The 26,299-nt window shown below is 41.4% G+C and overlaps 1 protein-coding gene across 1 annotated transcript in view; it reads left to right on the top strand.

Moving 5' to 3' along the window:
* tbc1d4 (TBC1 domain family, member 4) overlaps positions 1 to 24,173 on the top strand; it is a 29,294-nt gene extending 5,121 nt beyond the window's left edge. Inside the window, 28 exon segments of the mRNA XM_034213537.1 lie at positions 1,405 to 1,533; positions 1,618 to 1,855; positions 2,445 to 2,689; positions 3,863 to 3,952; positions 4,352 to 4,456; positions 4,592 to 4,724; positions 4,842 to 4,933; positions 5,090 to 5,200; positions 6,001 to 6,123; positions 6,609 to 6,668; positions 10,792 to 11,003; positions 11,436 to 11,588; positions 13,690 to 13,847; positions 14,322 to 14,516; positions 16,106 to 16,108; positions 16,604 to 16,719; positions 16,721 to 16,766; positions 16,879 to 17,037; positions 18,425 to 18,525; positions 18,642 to 18,785; positions 20,010 to 20,169; positions 20,350 to 20,374; positions 20,376 to 20,442; positions 20,444 to 20,536; positions 20,813 to 20,989; positions 21,539 to 21,601; positions 21,603 to 21,641; positions 21,643 to 24,173. Coding sequence (XP_034069428.1) covers positions 1,405 to 1,533; positions 1,618 to 1,855; positions 2,445 to 2,689; positions 3,863 to 3,952; positions 4,352 to 4,456; positions 4,592 to 4,724; positions 4,842 to 4,933; positions 5,090 to 5,200; positions 6,001 to 6,123; positions 6,609 to 6,668; positions 10,792 to 11,003; positions 11,436 to 11,588; positions 13,690 to 13,847; positions 14,322 to 14,516; positions 16,106 to 16,108; positions 16,604 to 16,719; positions 16,721 to 16,766; positions 16,879 to 17,037; positions 18,425 to 18,525; positions 18,642 to 18,785; positions 20,010 to 20,169; positions 20,350 to 20,374; positions 20,376 to 20,442; positions 20,444 to 20,536; positions 20,813 to 20,989; positions 21,539 to 21,601; positions 21,603 to 21,641; positions 21,643 to 21,771 — 3,366 coding nt within the window. The 3' untranslated portion in view covers positions 21,772 to 24,173.
* Positions 24,174 to 26,299: the final 2,126 nt, after the last annotated feature.

Here is a 26,299-nt window from a genome sequence, read left to right as displayed (position 1 = left end):
GCACCTTGAAGTTAGCTGTTCTCTCAAAAGATTCTTAGAAAGTTCTTAAGGATTTGAGAAAAGTAAACCAGCTGTTACAAACTGTTACCAAATCAATTACACAGGTCAGTTTGGTTCCAGTTGAACAGATGGCTGTGTATGTATGAACAACCAAACACCACCTGCCCTATTCCTCATCTCAATGCAGCCCTCTGTCACCAGCCATGCACAGCTCCATTTATTTGGAAGGTAGGCCCTTGGTAAATGAGACTTTAAAATAGCCACAGCAGCAAAATGGCAGACATATACTTGATCTCTGTGTCTCAAACATACACGGGACTCCACGAGAGGCAGGGATACACTTTATCAGAATGCTTTACTATATTCACAATTATTCTTTTACTGTTTGTTTGCCCTCCGGCTTCTATCCTGTCGTTCTGGTCACACCTATAAAGAAGGACCAATTTTGTTACATAACTTCTCTCCCTTGTCTACAATATAAGCATATTTGCTCAACAGTCAATAGGGGACTCTTATCAGATAGACACTGTTTGTTTAGCGCTCATTCTTTTGAGAAACACAGTATTTGTCTGACCTTGACCTTTGGTTCTTCTTGTTAGCACTTTTGCTTTTTAGAGATGTGGAACTCATAGGCTGTCACTCCGGTTGTGTCTGCTTAAGTGGTTGTGATGTCCATAAGAGTCTAATGACTGAATGATGGATTGCCTTCAAATTCCCAAGTATTGCTTAAGAATGTGCATTGAAAGACTTGTGTTTTTACTTTCAACTTGCTTTTTTACTGGTTGCCATTTACTGTACCAAAATTAATTTCCTGTTGAATGGAACAAGCCATCCCTGCAGACGGTCAACGAGGTGTAGTGCCCAAACGAGTGTAGCAGAAACGGGCTGAGTGACCTTCAAGTCTCTAGTTCTTTCCAGTGCTTTTGTTTTTGTCTTCTGCACGATAGAGTGTGGGCGTTTCCTGTCTCCATGCCTGTTTCTATACCAATGCAGTGTTTGGTCTGTCTGTTCTGACTAGATTTAGTTAGTTCATAATTTAGTCGCAGCATGAGGTCAGGTCATGTTATTTGTATATCAAAACAAAAGAGTTGTTGAGTGAACTGCAACTGTCAGCTAAACACAGTTCTACTTGTTCTGTGTTGACTTCTGCTTGAGCATTAGGTCTACATGTCTGTTAGAAAACAGCTGCATTGATATGATTTGATTTTTAATATAACTTTAAACTAGTCATAAACTGTTGATTATTGTTGAGCTATGTTATTTATCCAGGTGTAAGAAGAGCCGCAGGGAAAAGCTCCTCTGGCATGTGGTTCCTGTTCACTTCCTTTTCCCTATTGTTATGCTTTTTCTTGTTAATGTCTTCCTATTCATTATGTGTCTTTGTTCCACTCTCCTTTCTTACAGGTCCCCGAGGTGATCAGCAGAATTCGCCAAGTGTCCAAATCAGTACTAAAGGGAGACACCAAGCCCAAACAGGAAGCTGAAGAGGCCTTCTACAACTCCCAGAAGTTTGAAGTGCTTTATTGTGGCAAGGTACAAAATAATTCTCAAAAAACAAGTCTTTCCATTTCATTAGGCAATTATATTAATGCGGTTACATTTCCGAAACAACTCCAGGTGACAGTTCTGCACAAAAAGGCTCCATCCACACTCGTTGATGACTGCATTGATAAGTTTCGTCTGCATGAGGTCGAGCGAAAGCGCCTGCGCCTGCTAAATGGTCAACGGGGGTCCACGGAGAATGCCCCTGTGGAGTTCCTTATTGGGGAAGATGGAGACCCCCTCTCCTCTGTTCTGAATGAGAATGTACAAGCCCCGGAAAGCCCAGGAGTGGAGGAAGTGAATGGAGGTGGAGGTAAGAGTCTCATACAGATTGAGGATTAGCTTTAGCTCATATATCGAAATCGGTTTGTGCACACAACTACAGTAAGAGGTCAAAGCTGAATCTGCAGGTAGCTGGTTTTTTGTCAATTGCGTGTGATACGACAAACTGAGATTGAGAAGGCAGTCAGGCTAGTTTGTACTGTTGTCGTTGTCTAAAAATGTTTTATTTAAAATAAGAAGTGATAGTCCTTCTTGCTAAATAAGCCAACAATAGCTCTCTGAATTGGTTGAAAACAAAGCTTTACTTACCAGGCAATAAATCGGCCTCCTCACCAGTTGATAATTAATGTGGAAGATCTGATGCTAAATAGCAATATAAGAAATGGCATATTTGTTGTGTTGAAGGTTAGACCTAGACAGTATATATTTTTACCAATTGTACTTTTTTCCTTGATATAATATTTAATAAAAACGTGTAAGATAAGTTGATGATTTGGTTAAGCTGGAAACATTGTCACACGTGATGTCATGTGTTGACCTTGTACACCAAAAGGATGGTGGCTATAAATCCCAGAAATCTGAAATAAACAGAAACGTTTATTGTTGTCTATGTGTTTCAGGTAAAGGCCTGTCTAACAGCGGCAGTCAGAGCAGTCTGCGAGGAGCGTTCCCCGAGTGCATCCTGGAGGATTCTGGGTTTGAGGAGCCTCAGGAGTTTCGAACCCGCTGCAGCAGCATGGCAGGGAGTCTGCAGAGGAAGCCGGGGGAGGGGGTCATCATGGGTCCCACCCGCCGCAGACACTCGAGCGCACCAAACCATGTCCAACCATCCGATTCAGACAAGAACCGCACCATGCTGTTCCAGGTAAAAGGAAATGTAGAAATGCTGTGGGTTGACTTCCATGAAAAGTTAAGATATACTGTGGGTTTTTTCTGATATCTTGGTTTCAGTGGCAGCTCAGATGTTTCTTATCTCTGTGTCCAGTTAACTGTGGACCCACAGTCCGTTGGCAGAGCACAGCACTATTAGCAATGTCATCTAATTAAAACCTGCTTAGTTTGCACCCAGATGCTGGCCAGGATCAAGGGTCTATTGTATTTGAATTATAGCCATTTTCCATGATTGCTTTGTGTGATTTTGGTATAGAAGTGCAGTTGTACTGAATTGTAGTACATATTTGGTTTATGTGTGGTTCACTCCTCAATCATTTGAACTAAGCAATGTCATATAATATGCTACATCAGTTGACTTTTTAGAACAAATATTACTGGGTGGGTACACTACAGAAAATATCAGATCAGAACATTAAATACCAAGGAATTCACATTCAAGAATCTGCGCACGATAGCTGTAACAATTTGCCCTCATTAAAGCACATCGACCATACGCCATAGGTTTCCATCTTGTTTCACTTGAGTCCCATCTGTCACACCAGAAAACCAAATGCTTGCTTGCTTGACGCTATATGTCATTGAAACCCTCCCTGCATTTAGTTCTGAGATTCTTGCCACAGCAAATCATTTTTATGTACCCGTGGCTGGCAGTGGTGATGTACGGACTAGCTCCGCCGTGTGTTGCCGCTCCAGATAAAGAGGCTGTAACTCCTGAGTAGAATTTGTGAGTGCCGCTCTACTCCTGTTTAAATGAAAAGCTAACACTTCATGAAAAGCTTGCGGGCTTCAGAGTGAGCCAGCTGCCATTCCTCACACATCATGTCCATTTCCTCATGAAGCTCATTTTAAAATCTAGAGCACAACGCTCAATATGACACTCCACATTGCAGTCAATTATCGGAAAAATCGTTGTTGCAGACTTGTTGACCTCGATTTTAAATTGGCTAGTGTGTTTAGCATGTTATTCAAAGTGTCTCAGTCAGGACAGTCATCATAGCCCTTGTCATGGGATACTCAGATTATATGAAGTTTCCATAAACCACAATCAAAATAAACGTATTATTGTTTTGCGTTTGTACTTTTTAATGAATCGGTATGTGTTTTTCGCATGAATTTGAGCATAATACCCTTCTGTGTTTTTCAGGTTGGGCGTTTTGAAGTAAATCTCATAAGTCCGGAGAGTAAGACGGTGGTGCTGGAGAAGAACTTCAAAGATATCTCATCCTGCTGTCAGGTTGGTTGATTTGTACCTCCTGTATTTGCACTAAAAGCCTCTCTTATGAGACTCATTTCAGGCATTTCTTTTCTAGACATCTAATGCATTACTTTCTGTCTTTATAGCAAAGTAGGTCTTTAATTTAATTGTATAATACATCTCTATCAGTGCTGTCGAACAATCCTTTTTTTACTGCCTGATGTCCTATCTCTGCATAGAGATAATGCTCTGTGTAGTGTGAACAAAGGAGTCATTTTACTAATTCAATGGAAAATGGAATTGGAGAATCTCAGGAGCCATTATGGTGTCAGTGAAAACGTTATGTTATGTTGCTGTACTGATTAAAAAGATCCAACAGAAAGCTCTTCCCTTGCTGTGATTCATTATAATCTCCTGTTTGTCTTGAATTTGTTGAAGGGTGTCAAGCAGTCCGACCACTTTGGATTCATCTGTCGGGACCCAGTAGAGTCTGGTCCCAGTCAGTATGTGTGCTACGTGTTCCAGTGTGCCAGTGAGTCCTTGGTAAGCCACACCAAACATGAGCATTCAAATGACTGAAGCTTTTGTTCTTAACCTCATGGTTTTATTGTAATCTTTATTGACGATTTGTGTGTTTTTGTGTTCTTTTTTCATCCTGCTTTTGACTGAATGTGTCAGGTGGATGAGGTGATGCTGACCCTGAAGCAGGCCTTCAGTACGGCCGCAACCCTGCAAAGCAACAAGACCCCCATCCAGCTCTGTGAAGCCTGCCCCATGCATGACCTGCACAAGCTCTGCGAGAGGATCGAAGGTAAGTCAACTCAGTCGCTCTCTCTGGCTGTACTTATGATTATATTGATGGACTGTCTTTTTTCTCAGAGTTAAAGCCACAAAAAAGAAGATTCTTATATCCCCTTTCTGTTTCGAGGTCTCTACCCACCCAGGGCAAAGCTAGCCATCCAAAAATATCTCTCCCAGCTGACTGACACTGAGCAGGTTGACATTTTTGAGCGAGTTCAGGTAAGGTTGGCTCTGCTTAGAGAAAGAACACTTTATTATCTGACAAATGAGTGACAAATTGACAGTATTTTCTTTGAATTTCTTTCACAAATACTGCTTCAAAGCAGTGTTGTTTTTACATCTTAAGTTACGAGTGTGTGTGTGTTGTGTCTGCAGAGGTTGAAGCCCGGGTCAGACCAAGAGGAGAACGAGCTGGTGATTCTCCATCTGAGACAGCTCTGTGGAACCAAACAGAAGACCCATCTCCACATTGGAGAAACCCCCCAGGTGAAGAATTAACAATGCTGAATAAAACCATTGTCAGATGTAGATTTAATTTAAGAGATTTGACTTTAAAATGACTTTAAAATGACTGATATCTAAAGAAAAGGCATTTTTTCTCTCCAATCAAAATCAAATGGTTGAGGGACCGGGTGACTGCCCCTTGACATTTAGTAATAAAGGGACGATAAAGGAATTGTTTTTTTGTTTTCTGATAGAATGGCACATAAGTTATCTTATCCCTCTCAACCTCTCTTTCTTCCTGGAATTCTTACTAACGTTTCCTGTTGTACTTTTTGTTGATGTAGCATCAGTTTTAAACAGACAAGGCCACAGAAAAATATCAACATGCTTATTTACCCCAAAAACAAGACCCTTTGAGTACTTGAATTCCAACAAACGGGTCGAACTGGGTTTTCTATTGGCGATGCAACTCTTCTGTGAACACTTGAAGGGTTGCTTGGAATGTTTTAGAATTTAAGTATTTTGTGATCGCTTCTACTGATGCTAAAACTTCAATAAAATAAAGTTCATTACCTCCCATCTGAAAGCAATAAGTTCCTTTAAGAAATCTAAGTTGGTTATCAATTGACCGTAACCTTCCATTTGTTCATTCAAAGAATATTAAATAATGAGTTGTTGATTCTTACTTTAGCATGATCTTGATCTAATCATACAATATTATTCTTCACCAAGTGGTTTGCTACTGTTTGCTTGCAGAGTTTGTGTACTAAAGGCTCACATTAAAAGTCACATTTGTATTAATTATGTCTGTTTTCTTTCTGCCCGTTGCTATCATCTGACAGAATGCACCAAACAGCCCCTCAGCAGCAGACGGCTCAGCCACCAGCAGCCGCTTCAAACTCGATGTTCTGAAGAATAAAGCCCGCACCTCCCTCACCAGCTCCCTGGAGAACATTTTTGCAAGGGTGGGTCACAAAAGAGGGTTATTTTATACCACGTTTTCTTTTCTGCCCCCGCCACATTCTAAATGTAATCCCTTACTGTCCCCAGATGGAATTTAACCCCTGTGCTTTGTACCTTTTATGTGTCTCTCTGCGCTCTCAGTTTATGTGTCATTGTCATCCAGGGGATTTGGATTGACCCATATCTGCCAGTGAGACAGCAGAATAATTCCTTAGTAGCAGGATCCAGGCAATCTTAGGCAAACCTCTGCTGCCCTCTGTTATTGTCTTAGAGATTTAGCTGAACAGTGAGCCTATAATTGTTAAATTACGGAAGTCAGGAAATGTTTCTTGCTCATTTAGATTTTCTGATTCATTTGTCCCATGTTTTACTACATTTTTGACATTACATTCACAACTTTTGACTTGAGCAATTGGTTTCTTGTGAAAAAAGGTTGTGTTAACATGGTTTTCATTTATATATATCTTTTGTTTTTAAACCTGTTCAGGGTGCCAGCCGGATGCGGGGCCGTTTGGGGAGCATGGGAAGCCTCAGCAGTTTTGAAAGGGTAAGTGTCCTTGAGGGAGAACACGATAATTCCCAGAACTTCGCTCCAGGGACTCTGGGAATTCTCACTTTTAACCCAGTGGCCCAGTGGTCCTTCTCACAAAACAACAAGTGAGATAGCCATGCTTTCACTTTGATCAGTCACGTGGCGACATTATTCTGCTCTGCATTATTCCCACAAAGTGTCATGATGCAGCTGCATTGGCCTTAAGTCAGAAGAATACAGCAGGGAGTGTGTGTACAGAGCTGTCAGGGAATCATTTGGTGTTGTTGGTTCCACTCTGTCACTGCTCTGCAGAATGTGAAGTCAGTGTGTGATGTAGTCCCCCTGACTCCCCATCAGTCATCATGTAGTTAAGAGCACTCCTGAAACATTGTCTGACTTACAAGTCAGACAATGTTTCAGGAGTGCAATGCAGGGCAGCTTAAAAGAAACATGATAAAAATCAATCCAGCAGATCCAAAGATATTGTCTCTTTTTGTTCCACACACACATCTTCCTTATCAAAGAATATGCCTACATTGCCCATAATGCAATAGTGATGACGTAGACATTAGCTGTTGACCTAAAGTCATTTTATGTAAAGCGTCTTTAAGCATTAGGAACAGCGCTATAACAATAGCATGTAATATTATTATTATTAGGGCCTGAGCTCGACTGAGTCGGAGCGAAGATTGAATTCTTTGTGATTATTTTTATTTTTATTATTTTTTTTTAAGACATAATTTACTATCTATTTTTTTCTCTGTTTTCGACATACTTGTTCTTTTTAGAATGTACAGACTGTTCTAGGTCATTATTTTTTTACATTATTTGACATACATACTATGTAATTTTTTGCATATTTTCAACATAATATACTATGTGGTATTCTTTCTCATATTTTAGACATACTATAAGGTTTTTTTTCTGAGATTTCCGACTTACTAGACCAGGGGTGGCCAACCAGTCAGAGGTTAAGAGCCACATGTTTTCTATGTTACTTCAAAGAGCCACATCAAACACACAGTCACTGATATCGCTTGTTTCAGTTTTTTGTTTTCTGGAGACAAGATTTCAACCACGTCACTGATGCATTTTTGTGGCATTGGGATATATATTTTTTAAATCCTCTGGAGCAGAGAGAGGAGCTGTGGATTATTGGTATTGATTAATGCATCAGTGTTTCTTAGGGTCAAAAACACTAAACTCACAACTTAAAATGAAAGCGTTTAGTTTATTTAATAAAAGAGCACATGTTCAATGTGAAAAGTGACAGTAGTTATAGATTATTTGCAATTTGGTGTTATATATATATTTTAAAAAAAAATTATAAATATATTTTTTTTTTAAACACCTTGAATTTCAGGGGGGGCGCGGGGCTCCGTTGGCGGGGCGCAGCGCCCCTCCAAGACAATGGTAGGGGAAACACTGGATAATGTTTAATCAACGATAGGTTTCCCCCCCCCCTCAAAGGTGATTGGTTCACTGCATCGCAGGTATTATTGTGATTGGCTCTTGGGCCACATCAAAATTATACGCGCTGTCATCCTCTCATACTGACACACAACATACATAACACGGGACGAAAGTAACGGAGCGATTTTATCCGAGCCCAAACAACTTTGACCGGCCAAATTACGTCAGAATTATCAGCATTCAATACTTAACAGACCTACTAAATATCAGGTTTAACTGTCTGGAGTAGCTAGTGTTGTCACGATACCAACATTTTGGTTTTGATACCAAGTCAAGAATTGCGATTCCGATTCTTTTTCGATATTTTCTTAAAAAAAGGGAAACGGTCTTAAATGTAATTATTGTGCTTTATTTCACACCAGAACCATAACCATAACACAAACGTTTAAACAATAAGAACAATAAATAAAATAAATGACAAGAATTCGTATTAAATACAATTAATAAATGTCTTACAGACAGGCCTCGTGGTGTCCGTAGGCTTGCCCTCACTGTCAGAGATATAGCTCAAATACTTCCAAATTTCGCTTCTGGCGTCTTTTGTCAACAAGCCGAGGCGCAGCGGCAGTTGCACTCCCACTTGCAGCCATGCTTCTCGTTTTCTCACATGCTCTGGCAGCTAGCGCGTGCACGAGAGAGGGGAGGCACTTAGAGCGTGCTTGAGAGGGGCGGGACTGCAGGCACGGCTGCAGTGCAGGGAGTGGAAGCAGAGCGCTGAACACACACGGCTCTTATTAAACGGCGCTTTCTCACCGGAGTACTTTTCCCCGTCATTCTTAAAGTACCGATACTAATGAAACGGAGGAATCGTAACGTTTTTAACGGCAGGGTATCGCGGTACATTTCAAGTATCGGTACACCGTGCAACACTAGTCAGGAGTCAGTGTCTCTCCCCCAAACTCACACATAAAATTCGATATGAACTGAAGAGCCGCATGAAACTAGGCAAAGAGCCGCATGCGGCTCGAGAGCCGCGGGTTGGCCACCCCTGTACTAGACTGTCGTTTTTTCGCACATTTTCGTAATTATTTTTTTCAATTTTTTGTGTTTGTTTGTGTGTATATGTTATTGTTTGTTTGTCTGCATTAGTGTGTGTGTGTGTGTGTGTGTGTGTTTCTGTGTGTACGTGTGTGTTTTTGTTTCCAAACTTGTAATCAGACCCAAGCTGACTCAAGTAACATCACTTGAGCCCATTCTTTGATTTCACATAGCTCCCTCCCTCGGGCAACAAAAGGCTTTTTTTTCACATATGCAATAGTTATCCCCATTACCTGCAAATATAGCTTGATGTGTAAAATCGGTGAAGTTCCTCTTTAGGGATGTGTAGCTCTTACTTGTACTTAACACACAGAGATATGAAATGGACCCTCCACATAGCTGTCATACAGCTCACTTTGCCTCTTCTATAATCATGCCATGTCAGATTTATAGGAAATATGTAACATCAGATTAGGGGAAATGATTTACAGCAGCCTTCAAATCGCAGCGCCAAGTGATGGGATTTTATTAAACTGCCAAATCTGACTTACTATCACCAAATCAACCAATACTTGCTGTTGTAAATTTACAAGGGCCAAGTATAAGTCCTTTCATAATCATATTGGGTTTTATAGATATCATTCTGTTGTTATTCATTAAAAAAGATATGACAACATGACATGCGTTTATATCCTTTATGTATAAGGACAATCTGGTGTCTGTGCTTTCAAAGCTCCCCTGAGCCCCTCTATTGTTATATTAGCATGTTGTTTGCCTTCTGATAATGTGTACAAGTAGTCATCTGGGGATTGTGTCAGGATGCCAAAGCCAAGCAGGAAATTCTAGTCAGGATGTCCAGTTGTGCTGAGCCATGCCGGCCTTGGCTTCCTATTTTCTTAGCCCTCTCATAGGACACAGCTCTAAACAGACATTGATCCACTGAGTCACTTTATCTCCCCAGTGCTTCCTAAAATCTACTAATCACAGTTAAGTTGACATTGACATTTAGCATGATTTACCTTGTGATTAGCAGTGCAAGGACGTTTGAGTGGGTGGCAAAAACTCATGTAGACCTTGCATGCCTTTTTTTCTATGTATTTTGAAAAAGCAGAACAAATATGCCCCTGTCATGTCAGATCTTACAGAGGGAGGACTGTAAAAGCATGAAGGGAGGCTATTGGAGGGTTTTCATGAGGCTTTGAGCCACTGAGGTCCTCCCCACCAATAGTGTGCGACGCTGTGAGTCACAGGACTGTGTCCATTAGAATACAATAGATGGTGGGTGTTGTATTGCATGAGGCAACACTGAGTAAAAGAGTGTTGAGTGGAAAGTTAAACATGGAACGAGTCTTGCTTTGGGGTAACGTTGGCTAGGTGAGTGCAGACCTGCAACTTGAGTAATGAGGTGGTGTTTTATTTGGCTGTGGGCCTCTGGGATAGAGTTACTAGCTTTGCATGGTTTGACTTCCAAAGACATTCAGTGTGATTACTATTTGGATTTGCCTGCTTATATGAAGGGTGATTGACCTATGAAGCTCTAATGAGTATTTGGAGTCAAAGACAGATATGTCAGAAAATCCAACCATGATAAAACAGCCAGATATGAAATGTCATAAATGTACATTACTATGCAAGTTTTTTACTCATGCACTGACATCTTTCTCCGTTTTACCTTCTTCCTCCTCAGCAGGATGAGGAATCTCCCGGTCATTCTCCTCCAGGTTCCCCTCCTGCTTTCCATGAAGACGACCCGGATGCTGGTCAGTTCCGTCCACGTGCCCACACCTTCAGCCATCCACCTGTGAAGAAACGCATCTCCTTCGAGGGCCAGCCGAGCAGCCAGAGACAGGTTCCACTGCGCAGACAGCAGTCTGTTAACCCAGAGCTGCTGCAGAGCAGGTAACGTACTCTGCAACTATCAGGCACTGCACTCTGAGTCTGAACCTGTGGAATAAAGGAATGATCAATGCAGAATATAGATGTCTTATGCTCAGTGAATTGAACTGAACTCTGTAGGAGTTTGTGCTTTCTTTAAACATATGGCTGACTTTGCTTTAAAAGGCAGAACCTTTCGCTTCTCTATAATCAGTTTAACACTAACCAAATATTTATTCAACCTTGATGTTCACACAGACAATGTTATCATTTTGCAGCGCTTTGATCAGTCTTATATCTCTCCACCTCCTGCTCCACTATCCTTGAACAATGGCATCACCAGTTTCCTGTCAATGTTTTGATTGCTCACGTGTTCCTCAGTGTTTTTCTGTGCTTTTATTTAGTTGTGTTTTTGAATCTTTTTATTTGTGGGCATTTCATGTTTTGCTCGCCTAGTCCCGGGGCGGTCTCGAGAACACGCAGCGTTTCGGAGAGCGAGTCCACCTTCAGCCTCCCCTCCTCCTTCTCCGCCCCCACTTTCCTGAAAAGCATTTACCAGGGCTCCCTGGGCTCCCTGAGCTCCCTGGCAGACAGTGGGAGTCTAAAGAGGTGAGAGGGGGTGCGCAGATGACCCCCCTAATGAGACCCAAACCCCTCGACCAGGGTGGGGATGAGACGGGTGGGGGGTGCAAACCGTTCTTTGCTGGGATGGCAGTAGCCATATACGTGTTGGCTGTCCAAACCTTTTAACACCCAGCTTTTTTGTCCCTGTATCTTTTATACTTTTTCCTGTCTACCCGCAGCAAACGTTTTATCAATAAGGAAAATACTTTCCAGCTGTTTCCATTTTTCCATCACAGCTGGTCCAATCCTCTTCCTATTGCTCTCAGAAGTTGAAGGGGATGCTGATACACCCTTCTCTTTTGCATTTGCATGTGAATTATGCTTTTGCACGGCAAAACTGTATTTAACCTGTTTTTTTGCCTATATTAACCACACTTCACCTTTCCTGACCAATGTGATGCCTTAGGAACTCAAAGCATCATGCCTACTTATTTCATTGATGTATTTATTTGTAAAAGTTGCTTTTAATGTTAACCTGCACTAATTTATCATCTAATGTCTAAGAAAGTGGGACATACCGCTGTGCGCCTGAGTGTCTCCTTTCAGCACGCTCTGTTAGGTGTGTGGATGGCAGAAAGTAAAGGTTAACATTTCCATTATGAATGAGACTCAGCGGAGCAGACGGTGTAAAATGGCCTTTCCACGCGATGTTTTTCTCCTCTGACAGCGGCCCAATCCTCTGAGCACATTTGCACAAGGATCATGTTGCCTCTGATGATAAATAATAGCAGGTTTAAAAGTCAACTTATTGAAAAGCCTCCACCTGCTGTGCATATAAATCTGAATATATTCACAGCTAGGTCCGCACTATCTGTTGCACTGTGAGATAAGATGCTGTCTTTTTGTGACTTCTTTATGACTTTACAGGCAGAAAAACACAACAAGAGGTAATATGTGAAAATCTTTAAAAGAGGTTATTTGCAGAACAACTGTTAGAGTAGAGTCATGGTCTCATGTTGACATTACAGCTCTCAAAAGAGGTCACTTCCTGTTTTTCATATCCACATGATAAGACTGGCACTTGCTGGTATGCTGACAAGCTTATAAACTACAGTAACTTTCAAGTGATCTTCAACAACTTAGTTAAAAAGCTTAATTTTCTACTGGAGGAAAACTGTTATATTAACTAGTCATTCATTAAATGTCATCAGTGCTTGCGATTTCCTTTTGCGGGCAGAAGTTCTAAACATATAACATGTAATTTCACTGGTGCTCATAAACTGCAATGCAGAATCCACTGATATAAAATGATCACAACAATAAGACGGTTATCTGCAAGAGAAAACAAAACATTGTGAAAATGATTTAGCAACCTTTATATTTCAGATATTAAATTAATATGTAATCCAATCTAATTGAATGCAAGTATAAATCAACAGCCTGCAAGTGAACGTAGACACTGTCATTGCTTTTTGCTGCTATTTTACAAATGATGTTGATGTTGTTGTAAATGTGGAAGCAAAATAGGCTGTGCTCCATTTCACCTTCCTCCCATGCTCATATGTTGCTCATATGTTTATTTCTATATGACCATGCACTTTATTTTGGTTGCCAAAATGGGGCCTGCAAAATCACCTGCAAAGTTTGCAGCACATGGTTGTGTTGTTGGTGTGAATTCCATGGCCTGGATATCATGATTAAACTTTAAACCTAGTATTAAACAGTGAACGTGACATTAGTCAGTTCCCCATGCTTCTCAGTAATCATGTTTTCTTCTTCACTAACAAAAGCAACTTCTCTTCCAGGAAATGAAAAAACAAGCATCCCTCTTGCTCAGCTGTGGCTGTTTGTGTGGCTGCTGTTTTTTGTCATTCTGTATAACAACCTTTAGCCTTTGTACATTGGTATCGAGTCAGTGTCTGGTACATGTTTTTAATCCGTTTTGTTTAAGGTTCACACTGACCATTTGTCATAATTTCAGTGAGTTTGTTTATGGGAAGGTTGTATGAGCCAAGAGGTGTGTGTGTTTGTGGACTCAATGATGTGTGTGTGCCTGCATTGGTAAAAGTTGCTGAAAGAGTGTTTGTGCAAGATGATACGTGAGTCATTTATCGGGTGTCTGTGACGCTGCTGTCTTCTCTCGTAGCAATGGGGAAGGCAGGAAGAGGACCCTGTCTGCCTGCAGCAATGACTCACTGAGCGGAGCCCTCCCTCCGACCCCACGCAGGGTCTCCTGGAGACAGAAGATCTTCCTGAGGGTCGCATCGCCCATGAACAAGCCGCCCGCATCGATGCAGCACCCAGGTCTGGTAACACAGTCCCTCGTGCTCACAGTCACACAATGATTACTCTCTGAATAATCCACAAGTGCATAGACAATGAGGACAAGGCATTTGATTCTTGTGGAAAAGTGCTATTTTGAAGTTTCTGACTTCGAATTGCATGCATATACGGGGAAAGCAGTAAGTAAAAAATAATAATTGTTCCCACTCCATCCTTGTCAGATAAACACTAAGGAGCTTGTGGAAATTAACCTTCCTACCTGTTTTTATGTCTAGTTGTCTTGCCTTAAGCATTGTTATTTGTTAAATAGAGCTAATAGATTATTTGCAGATGTGGGGCATAATAATATCTTCACAATAAAGCACTACAAACCTGAATAGTACACAGACATAATCATTAGATGTATTGTTCATAGACATATATATATAGTCATTTTCTTTCTTTATTTCTTGTTTATTGGACTTTCTGTTGAAGTTTTTGGATGTTGTGTTTCAGAGCTGTTGCCTCTCTCTCCTTCTGGTTTTGACTTGAGTCTGGATCCTTTGGGGCGTCTGCTGCCGGGGGCCAGGGACCCCATTACCGGGGAGAAGCCTAAGAAGACGGGGGCTGACTACCGGGCCCTCTGGAAGACCGCCATCCATCAGCAAATCTTGCTGCTGCGCATGGAGAAGGAGAACCAGAGGCTAGAGGGTGAGTACATTTACCAATGTGCACATAAAGTACGATAATCGCCCTGGAACAAACCCTTCCTCTGGTCACATGCATGACGAATATTCAGAACACGATGTCTGTAGAGATACTGCTGCCATATCATTCAGCACCTCATGATGATTCGTGTATTTGTTTCTTTGCAGACACTGGTGGTATTTATAATGTATCATCGGGCTGATCTAGCTGAAATTGGCTTACACTGAGTCCTATTGTTAAGGTTGCTCAAATGTTTATTGGGGAATTTTTCTACTCAAATGCGAGGGGTTAAAATGGAGGGTGTTGTAAAGATTTTAAAGCCCCCTGAGGTAGGTTATGATGCTGAGTTATACAAATAAAATTGGCTCTACTTGACTTCTGTATTCAAAACAGTGGTCATCACGTCCCTTTTACCAACCTTTCATGACATTGTGACACCCTCATCATCACACGCTTTTAAACAGAAAGACTTGTTCCTAAGTGCTATGAGTGTGGACAGGGATATGCTAACCCTTACGCTGTCATTTCTGTTTATTTTGAGAAGTGAAATGTTCTGGCGCTCAGCTATATTCAGAGCAAAATGTTTTGGTGTTGCACACACACACACACACACACACACACCACACACATACACACACACACACACACACACCACACACACACACACACACACACACACACACACACACACACACACACACACACACACATACCATGTATACATCACTTCAGGGGACATTACATTGACTTACATGCATTTCCTGGAGACTTATCCTAACCTTAACCATAACCAACACATGCCTAACCCTAACCCTTAACCTTACCCTTACCCTAATCCTAAACCTAACCAAGTCTTCACCCTAAAATTAATGATCCCCCTCATGGGGACCTCCAATTTGTCCCCATAAGGGAAGCCAGTCCCCACACGTGACTATGTAAATAGATGTAGGTCCCCACAAGTATAGTAATGCTAGACCACACACACACACACACACACACACACACACACACACACACACACACACACACACACACACACACACACACACACACACACACACACACTACATAACTCAGATATGCAGATATGCTTAACTACTAAAACTCTCAGTAGGTTAGAGTTCATGCATGAGCAAAACATCAGCAAGAGTTTACAGCATTTGGACATAGCATTTGTTAATTACCAGCCCCTCTGCTGGCCGAGGTTATTTAGGGTGTATGCCAAAAGTTTATTTTAGCACTCCCTTTTTTCCCACCTTATAAACAGGGAGTTAACAATCACGAGCAGGACTGAAGAAGGAGTGAAGAAGAGGAAGACAGGCCATTTGGATGTATCAAAACATATATATATACATTCAATTAAAGAGAACCCATCTTGGATGTTTTTTTTAAACCAATTTAAGGTTCAAACTGTGGATATCAGAACAGCATTAGCGCTCTATGAGAAAAGGAGGAGATAGATATTTGTAGTTAATACAGTATACAAATTATTATATTATATTCAATTATACCAACACATCTCTTCCCTTTGTTTGTTACTATGACACAAATGCTGGTCTGAGGACCTAACTGTGATAACCGGTTTTCAATAGAAGGTAAGCGATACAAAGCAGCCATTGGGATCACGATGATGGGATGTTTTGCATGATTTCAGGTGTTAGGTTAGTGTATTCATTCAACTCAGAATCTTTTGTTTGCATGATCAGGGACGATCATTCTCATACGGTGTTTTTGTTTCTTTTGTCCGCTGTACCTCAACACACTACCTTGATGTAGTCTCTCCAGCATAATAAAATGGGTCTTCTTTGGTATAATGTTGGTATTGTGGCTTGTGTGTATGTGGTAGGCTTTCAATGGTTACTGGTGACAAAAGGTGTTAATGGCCCTATATCCATACTTCCTCTCAAATCTGACATATTTTAATCTGAAATATCTGTTGTAACAAAAGCAAAAAATAAGGCTTTATCTACCACCCTGCTTTTTGCTGGCATTTGGTCTCGATTCTTCTGACGCGAGAAGAGAATCTTGATTTGACAAAAGTGATGTTGAATTGTTCTTTTGTCTCTTTTATCATGGTGATTGTGCTGCAGCAAGCCGGGATGAATTGCATATTCGCAAGATGAAGCTCAACTACCAGGAAGTGGGGCCAGTGCTCCAAAGAAGCGCAGGCATTGTGGAGAGAAAACTGACAGCCCCGGGCAGAACAAACAGTCCCACAAGACAAGGAGGAGCTGTATCGTGCACTCTGCCAAGGTGAGGGATGCATGTATGTGTTTGTGTGTAAGACTGTGGAGTATGTGGTCATAAAGACATGCTTATGTATATGTGTATCTGGTCAAATACAGCACCATTTTCTCTTCCGCAGGTGTTCCCAAGAGCAGGCGAGGGGAGGTGTGGTTGCTCCTTTCCCATCAGCACCGGCTGCGTCACAGGCTGCCTCAGCGTCAGCAGGCTCTGGACATCCCATACCAGGACCTGCTGAAGCAGCTCACTGCACAGCAGCACTCTATTCTGGTGGATCTAGGTGTGCACAAATATTAAAAAGGGCTGCCAAAAGTCACAGAGAGCCAAACAGATGTCATGGATTTGCCTGGTTTATATATATATTGCATGGGGAAATTATGTATACATTAAGGCAGCGGTTTCCCAACCTGGAAAGGCATTGCAAGTGGGACGCCAAATAATTTGCAAAACATTATGATTTGTTGTGGAAACTTTTTAATTATTACATTTTTTTTATTTGAACTCCTTTCCTTTCTCTTTCTCGATCTTCCCTAGCAACGGTAATTACAGTCTTTGACAGCGGTCTGTACTACTGGATTGTCAACGTATCACATGTTCTGAATTGACCATCAGAACTTTATTTAGCCTCCGTATTGTTCATGGTTGAATGTGGGCCACGAAAAAATGTGATTCTTAAGTAGGGATGGGTATCGTTTGAAATTTATCGATTCCGATTCCGATTCCGGTTCTGCTTATCAATTCCGGTTCTTATCGATTCCCCGTTTCGATTCCAAAATTGTAAAAGAAAGAGGTCAAACGTTTAGATAATATCTTTATTCTTTTCAGCTTTAACTGAAATTGTTACAATAAAAATATACATGCAATACAAATGTATTGCACAATAGCTGTGCTTTATTTTAACTGAGCTTTGCCTGTGGCAAGCTATTAACACTGTGCCCAATTGTCTTTTTATTTTTTAGTGTAGTGGAGCCTCACTTTCAGAGCGTTTACCGCGACCCATCTTTTGGTGTTATGAAATGACTGAGCTCGTGAACTGTCTACGGGAGGGCGGGGGGGAGCCTCGCTGCGGGGCAACTGTGGACCTCTGTCGCCTGTCAGCGCAAACTTACATGATGCCGTTTAAAAAAAAATTAAGGGCGGTGCCGGCCATCAGCGTACCGAGCTGGCCGTCAACGGCCTGCTGACGACCGGCCCGTTCTGTGATTCTCCAGGTCCACCCTGTATTCCACCGGGTCACCGCAGCACCGCGGTGCAGACGGACCCGCTGGAATACAGGGTCTACCGCGTTTAGGAACCGTTAAGCAGAACCGAAAAGGTGTATTTTGTACGGGTACCCGGTACCCGGCATTTTCTTATCGGTTCTCATCTGGAACCGAGTTTCGGTTCCCAACCCTACTTAAGTGGGCCCTGAGTTGAAAAAGGCTGCATCAAGGCATTTCTGGAGAGCTTCTTGCTTCTCTATAATTACACGCTATTATTAGTATTATTTTGAGTAGTTGATGTTGTGGTAGTATTAGATCGGTTGTTGTTTTTTCAGAATTATCTAAACATAGGCCATTTAAAAAGAATGCAAAATTATCCCTATGCTTCTGTTATGTTGAAAGCTTAAACAAACAATGGAAATGTAATAATTCAGATGTAAATCTTATCTATTCCTCCCTGTTTAGGCCGGACCTTCCCCAACCACCAGTACTTCTCGGCGCAGCTCGGCGCAGGGCAGCTTTCCCTCTACAACCTCCTGAAAGCCTATTCTCTGCTGGATACAGAGGTACATAATGTTATCCTGTTTCTTTTCCCCACAGTGCATCACTGTAATGCCACAGCAGGCTGAAGGTCATGACATTGGTGGTAAATATTGTGTTCTCTATTTACTGTGCCATACAGGTTGGCTACTGCCAGGGTATCAGCTTTGTGGCTGGAGTGCTGCTGCTTCACATGAGCGAGGAACAGGCCTTCGACATGCTGAAGTACTTCATGTATGACCTGGGCATCAGGCAGCAGTTCAGACCGGACATGGTCTCTCTGCAGGTCAGTACAGGAACGGGTGGAACATGTCATTGGAATATAAGGAACTTCTTACCATGTGGTAGCAGTATTAACTTCAGAATAGTTTATATTTATTTCCTGTAAGATTAGTTCGGGATCAGCTTTAGACATAATTACCTGTTGTGCCAACATTCAATTTCCAAAAGTGTCAAATTGGAGCTGAGTTACTACTTTTACTAGACGTTTAAATTAGGTGGTGTTCAATTGAACATTTGGTAAATTAAACTAGCTCAACAAAAAAGCCGCTATCAAAATAATTTTGTATTTTTGGTGTTTCCACTGGTAATATAGAAAAATACCCCCTACACCTTCCAACTAAAGATCACAAGAAGTTTTTGCTATGAATTTTAATTTAAGCTTTGATTTAAGTATTATAATTTGGAAATTAAAAGAGCTTTAATTCTACACAAGCTGGCTATAAATATACATTCCATAACATATGTAAAGTAAGTTTCTAATCTATTGGAAAATGTGTGTAAGTAACAAGCACACTAGACTTTAACGTTCATGTTCGAGCTGTCCTTACCTGCAGTAAAAGGCCTTGTGTGGGTTTTGAGTAAACACCAGCAGACAGTAGTAAAGTGTCTCCACCTCTTACTCAGACCACACCTGCATGCCTGTTAGCTTCTGTTAAACATCAGCTGACTTCACGAGAGCATCAGCAGGCGTGGTAATGTTTAATCTACATCAGTTAACTTTGTAGCCAAGCAGCCCTCTGCGTTCTCCCTACACAGCAGTTCTCTTCTTTTAAGACTAATCCAAGGGTTTGTAAAGCAAAGAGGAACCCGTTTCTCTGTGCAGCTGCCTCAGCTCGAGGAGGTAAAAAGGTATACTTGTCTTCTTTGTACGGTCAGGATATTGTAAGACTGATAACGGTGTAATTTTAGCTTGAGCTAACTTCTGCTTCTCTTTTCTGACTGCTGTGCTTTCACACTGTAGCACTTGTCAGGATCACTGTGATACATTGTTGAAGAGTTTGTACTGTACAGCTCTTTTAAGGCTTGGCCTTCATACGTATCTGAACAAGTGTGTAAGACGACACTCATTATACTTAAGGAGCTCTCAGCTTGGGTAAATGTTCACCTGCTTGCTGATTTTTCTCAGATTTATTTGTGGTACTCAGCAGATCCAGATAAACCAGTTTGTTCTGCACAGAGTATTTTCCCTGTCTGTTTATACCTGTGCGCACTGTCTGTGTTATCCCAGGTTCAGATGTACCAGCTCTCCAGACTGTTGCACGACTACCATCCGCGAGTTGTACAATCACTTGAAGAGCACGAGATCTGCCCCAGCCTCTACGCAGCACCGTGGTTCCTCACTCTCTTCGCCTCACAGTTCCCCCTCAACTTGGTGTCCCGCGTCTTTGGTATATTTTTAGAATAATGGCCCCTGATGAATTTGCTCACAAGCAAAGGCTTATCAGCACAAGCATCATTTAAATGTTAAAGACGATGACCTTTAAACAACCACTTAATGCAGCTTAAAGGATAAGTGTGTTAAACATTTGGTGTTTTTTTTTAATGCTGTGTTTGTTTTGTATTTTCAGATTTTGTATTATCCAAGGGACCGGGGTGTCTTTAAGGTGGCCCTCTGTCTGCTGGGCAGCCATGAAGGGGAGATAGTGGAGTGTGATAGCTTTGGAGAGCATTGTGGACTATCTGAAAACAACTACACTTCCTGCTCTCACTCAGACACAAATGGAGCAGAACCATGGCAAAGGTACAGTGTGTGATGTTGAAATAGCCTGAAATACAGTTCCAAGATTCCAGACAATTGGCTCAATGACGCAATTTAATACTCTTCGTGGCCACTTTACCCACGTTTACCTGCATTGTAGTGGTAAGGCAACAGGTTTTTGAATCCTGAAATCCTCACAGTGTAAGACACATTCTTAGATACATCTGGATAAGAAACCAAATCAAAAATACATATTTTTAAAAAGTGGCTTTTGAAACAAAACACACATTTTTAACCTTATTGACGAACACATTTTACTGGTTGTCTGCTAGGTAATGGATATAGACATCTCCAAGCAGCTGCATGCGTACGAGGTGGAGTACCATGTCCTGCAGGATGAGATGTTGGAGTCCGGCCCGCTGCCTGATGACTCTGACCGGCTCGACAAACTAGAGAAGACGAATGTGCAGTTGAAGAAACAGAACATGGAGCTGCTGGAAAAACTTCAGGTAAGCAAGCGAATAGCCACACTGCTTCATTATTCCCTCTCATCTTGACCAGTGGGAATACAATTGGGACATATATCCAATGCTTGGTATAAAATGTGTAAGGATATTCATTATTGTAATGCTTAATAATCATTGATGGAACTCACTGTCATACATGTTTAAAGATCCACCCTGATAGTGCCCCAGATTACCAATAGATGGCACTAAAACACAAGTTAAACTCAATGAAAATGATAGCAAGACAAAGAGACTCAACACTATGTTCTCCAAATGCTCTTAACATTTTGACAAGTAGTTTGTGAATCTGTGAAGCCAGACTGGTAAAGTCTGGATGGTCCTCATATTAATGAGGGTCAAAGAGGGATTGTACGGCTCTCATATCTGATGTGACAGAGGAAAAGGTGCAGACTCTTATACTTATGGTTTAAGAGAACTGTGCTGACTCTTGTGGAGTTCTCAGAGTGCGTAGCTGCTTCACTTTTTGTTAACCCTCCGCCCAAATGTCTGTTTGTGGTGTGCCTTGTATTTACTGATGTCTCCGTCCTCCAGGCTGCACGGCAGAAGATTCAGACACTGGAGACGAGTGTTGAGAACTTCCTTTCTCGAGAGAGCAAAAATGAAGCACATGATTCGCTCTCTGGAGCAGGAGAGGGGCATCTCACCAGAAGACCATTGAACGCATGCGATCATGCCTTCCCCCTGACGCCCTGACAGATGTGGAGATGACCCAGATCAAAACAGGACCCAACGGGAAAGCCAAAACTGCAGCCAAGAAACCCTGATGGCAACCAGGGGGCTGCTGCTGTGGGCAGATGCACAGGGCAGAGACTGAAGTGAACAAATGCAGTGGAAATTAGTGCAGGCATGCTGAGCTTCACAGCTATTGTTGAACTGCTGTAAGAGTAGCAGGCTTTTGTAAATGTGTGTCTGGACGTGCAGTTTGGGAAATATCTTCATGGTATTTGTCAGCATATAATAGAGCAGTGGGAGGATGGTTTCATTTATACTAGCAGACAGACTTTTCCATCAAAGTGTCTCATCTGTTTCACTGCCGGTTTGAAGGTGACATCAACATGCACACCACCCTTTTCTTATTCAGATCTTTTTGGCAATCACCGGGGAATTCATTAGATTGACGTGAGAAATCTTTTTTAGCACTGCCTTGATGTATTTACTATCAACCTCAGTAGCACCACAGAAGCTGTAAGCAGAAGTTGCCTGGAGACAAACAATGTTTTGGACCTCAGGTTTAACTTTTAGCCATTAGCGGTGTGTATCATGGAGTTGATGTCCTGTTGTTTCTGATCTTGTGTCTGTGATGGAAAGTCTGACAGTTATCACAGTGCTTTGTCATTTCCTTGTATTCTCTCAAATGTGTGAATGTAATTTCCCTCCAAAGATACTTTTGATAACATTCTGTTTCTTACAACAGAGAGTGCACATCTGGCAATATTAGGCTTTACATTTCAGACATACTGTATATGGTATGTTTCTCAGCATGTACCACTGCCGTGAGAGATCTTTAGTTCTTCTTGCTGCTTTGAAGGAGGAAGTGTTTCTTCCAAAGCTCAGGCAGGATGTGAGGTTGTCTGCCTTCTCAGTTTCCTGTGGTGACTGACCGCGGTGTCGCCTTGTTTTAGAAACACGTTCAGACACTGAGGCAGAGTTCATGCTCCCAGGAGGCACAGAAAAACAGTCTACGGGTGGAGGAGTGATCTCGATGTACATCACAAGCTTCTCTTCTAAATGTCTGTACGAAATGGTTGTGCTCAGGCTGAAGTTTGACTAAACTAGCAACACTCCTCCGTAGTTCTTGAAGCTGGGTCTAGAAAAGGAGCTATTGTTGCTTGGCTCAAGATTTCATGACAACACATATCTGCAGTTGGCATTGCTGTTGTTCACATGCCCAGTTTTATGTTTGCAGTGAAACTGAAATGTTTTAATGTCAGTAGAGGGCCACAAAGGAAATAAGAAGAAGTTAAATGCCAGTTTCATTTTGAATGTGGACAAGTCTCTCCTGATACTTGGCATTATAAACGGTATATGTACACACACTTACATATACACACACGCTGTGCAGTGAGCTGTCTGACTGTATGGGCAGACAGTTCAAATGAGCACAAAAAGTGTCCTTGGCTCCCTCCTCAGTTTTATTTGATCCCACCTCCACGTCTGACTCACCATTGCCATTTCTGATTGAAAGCAAAACAGTCCTGGGCTCGGCTTCACTTTCATAAAACACCTTTACATTGAAACCAAGGTGATGTTTATCAAGTGAAAAGCACTTGCTAACAGTGTCTTCCTGTCCTTGGTTGTTTTGGGGAAACATTTGTGTCTGTTTCATTATAAAGTTTTTACTTTCAAACTGAAGTCCAAGCAGACTTGTTCTTTGGCATACAATGCAATATGTGTATGTGAAGCAATCCTGTGTGTTTGCATATACTCAGAGCACTTGTCTACTTGTGCTAATTGACAGGAGCAACAGTTATTCACAAAGAGATAAATCCGTCCAGACACTCTTTGTCATGGTGTCTTGTGGTAATTGAGGTGAAGTTGTAAAGGTTTACACCAAATATCTCATACATATAAGAAATCTCCTCTGAAAAGCAGGGGTTCTCTCAACAGTTCAGAAAGTAAAACATACCAAACATCTCTTTTGAAATCTGTCAAAGGGTATGGATGCTGTCTTTCCTTCCTCTTTTTGCCTGTATTCTACTCATCTAAAGTATTTGTGCATAACATAAGTTGACTGTTGAACCAAAGAAGTGATTGCTTTTCAAAAATGTATGAATGCAAAATGAATGACTTTATCCAAAATTCTGTGATGTATCATATATGTTTATGTTTTGTCACGACATCTTTTCAGCTTTCTTTAAGTTTTTACTAGGACAAAAGCTTGAAAACATACCAAAATATGGCAGTAAAAACTTGACCCTGGAAAAAAACACATCATTTTCATTGTATTCCTTTGTGCCAAAAGTAGATAATGGCCTTTACTCTCCATTAATCGGAGATATGAGACCATTATTGTATATCAGGTGCTCAGACTCCTGACTACTACATAGGTCCTTGTATCACTGTGTTTTCAATCAAAGACATTTAATAATGCTTTTCTGTCAACATGAGGGCTACACAAAAACAAAAGACACTGTCATGATTTCTTCAATAAACACCTTGCCTTGTTTTTTGTCTACTCATGTCTGAATGTCTTTCTGGCCCGGTGAGCTTTCATGTTCCTTTGCTGCTAGGTAGCACTTCAAGTGTTGGATGTAGCCTCAAGCACGAATGGTAACCGTGTGTAGACGTATTATTGCGTAAAAGGCCAAGGTAGGCTTAGACAGTTATAGAGAGTCTATTTAAATGCCTTTCAAGAGGTTGTACTTTTGTTAACCGCCTTGGGCAAAGAGAACTAAGGTCTCTAGTGTGGAGAGAAATCCTGTGAAATGGTACCCTTTACAGAGTCTTTAAAACATTCAACCACTTGTGCAGTTCTGAATTAGACATACTGTAGTGAATGAAAAAATATCATGCTTGACACCCAATAAAAAGAAAGGGAAAAATTAAGCGTAGTTTCATTTGATTAAATAAAGATAGCTCTTTAATGAAACCACTTTGATGTAGGTCAGTGATTCCCAACCAGGGGTACTTGACTTGACATGTATAGTGATTTAGAGTGTGTGACATTGAGTAAGCGAGGGAGTTGGCAAGTCTCAATGGTAAGCGGAATAGATAGTAACCTAAATGGATAAATCATTAGATCAAAGTATTTGATAAACTGTTAAAATAGTGAGCTAATATTCATGAATTAATTATTGAAATATAAAAAATTGACTTGATTGAACAAATAAAAAAGGTTACAAGTAAAACATTTCAAAAAGTCATTTAGAGCAATGGTAATATTAAAAAGATAAACAGTTGAAATGGTAAGCTAACTTTATAAAAGGTGAAAAAGCTAAATGGCTATAGCAAAAACTAATGGATAAACAGTTGGAAAAAGCTAGCTTGTGATTGCAAAAACATGGCTACTGGATAAACGGGAAAGAAGCTAGTAATACGTTGAAAACAGTTGAAATAGATGGCTAATATTAAAAGTAATGGATAACTAATAAGTAATTGTTAAAATGGCTAGCTTCACCAATAGGTTTCAATCCGAAAAAAGAAACATTGGGGGAGCCACAGAGTGCCTTTTAAGAGCCTTTGTTCATTCTGTTTGTCCATGCATATGAACCACAGAAGGAGCCTAGCAGAGCTCCATCAGCTGAGGAGGGGCTTTGAAAGATAGCAGCCATAAGACCAGTCATTGTTTCCTAGGAGGGTCTTACCCAGAAAGGTCTGTTGAGTGTTGCTCTGATCAGCCTCTGCCAAGCCTGGAGCTTGTCACACATACAGTAAGACACACAAATGACTGCCAACCAGGAGCCTATCGCACAGCCAAACAAAAAGGGGCCACATTCCTTGTGTATTCCCACACGAGGACACATCCTGCAGCAGAGGGGAAGAGTGGGATACTGGAATCCACCGGGGATTGGCTGAGAACGACACTTCCTCCTCTGCCCAAGGTCTTATCAGCTCTGTTTGTGCTTTTTTCCCTCTCTCTTCGTCTTCACTGTCTTCATCTTTCAGTCCATCTCTACCTCCCACTCTGCTTGCCTCTCTCCTCATCCCTCCCATTGATATTGTGAGGCTGGATCTGAATCTTTGGTATAATATTACTGTTTTGTGAAGCTTACAGAAGTAAATGTAGAAATGCAAATGTCCAGAGAAGTAAATGGCAGGCTGAAAACTTTAGTTGTCAAACAGACCGAACTACCAGGGTTTGAAATAGGATTGTTGTGTTAAGGCAGTCCTCTACAGGATAGTTATCTATCTATGTGTGTGTGTGTGTGTGTGTGTGTGTGTGTGTGTGTGTGGTGTGTGTGTGTGTGTGTGTGTGTTGTTAAAGGGCATCAAATCATTGCAGAAAGGGAAAAGTGAGCTGACAGTGTGAGCAGGTTGCTGCTCTGAAGGAGGAGGAGGAGGTTAAAAAGGGTCCTTTTTCCTTATATGGGAATTCCTACTGCTCCGCTTGTGGCACAGTCTACAATCTGGAGTTGTTTCAGTAGAAAACACTGGGCTACAGCTGTCAGAACAAAGTATTACAGATCATGGATTATCTATGCAACAGCTCATGTTTTTACTTTGCACCGTGGATATCCACAATTCCAATCAATAATGTGGTTCAAAGGCAAATCATTCGAAACTGCAGAACTACATCAGCACTGAACCGGCACTGGGGTTGTAGTTGCAGAAAGAAATTTGGAGTTAGTGAAT

This window comes from Gymnodraco acuticeps, unplaced genomic scaffold, assembly GCF_902827175.1.
Source record: "Gymnodraco acuticeps unplaced genomic scaffold, fGymAcu1.1, whole genome shotgun sequence".
NCBI classification, from domain to species: domain Eukaryota; kingdom Metazoa; phylum Chordata; class Actinopteri; order Perciformes; family Bathydraconidae; genus Gymnodraco; species Gymnodraco acuticeps.
This window is presented reverse-complemented; position numbering and strand designations above follow the sequence as displayed.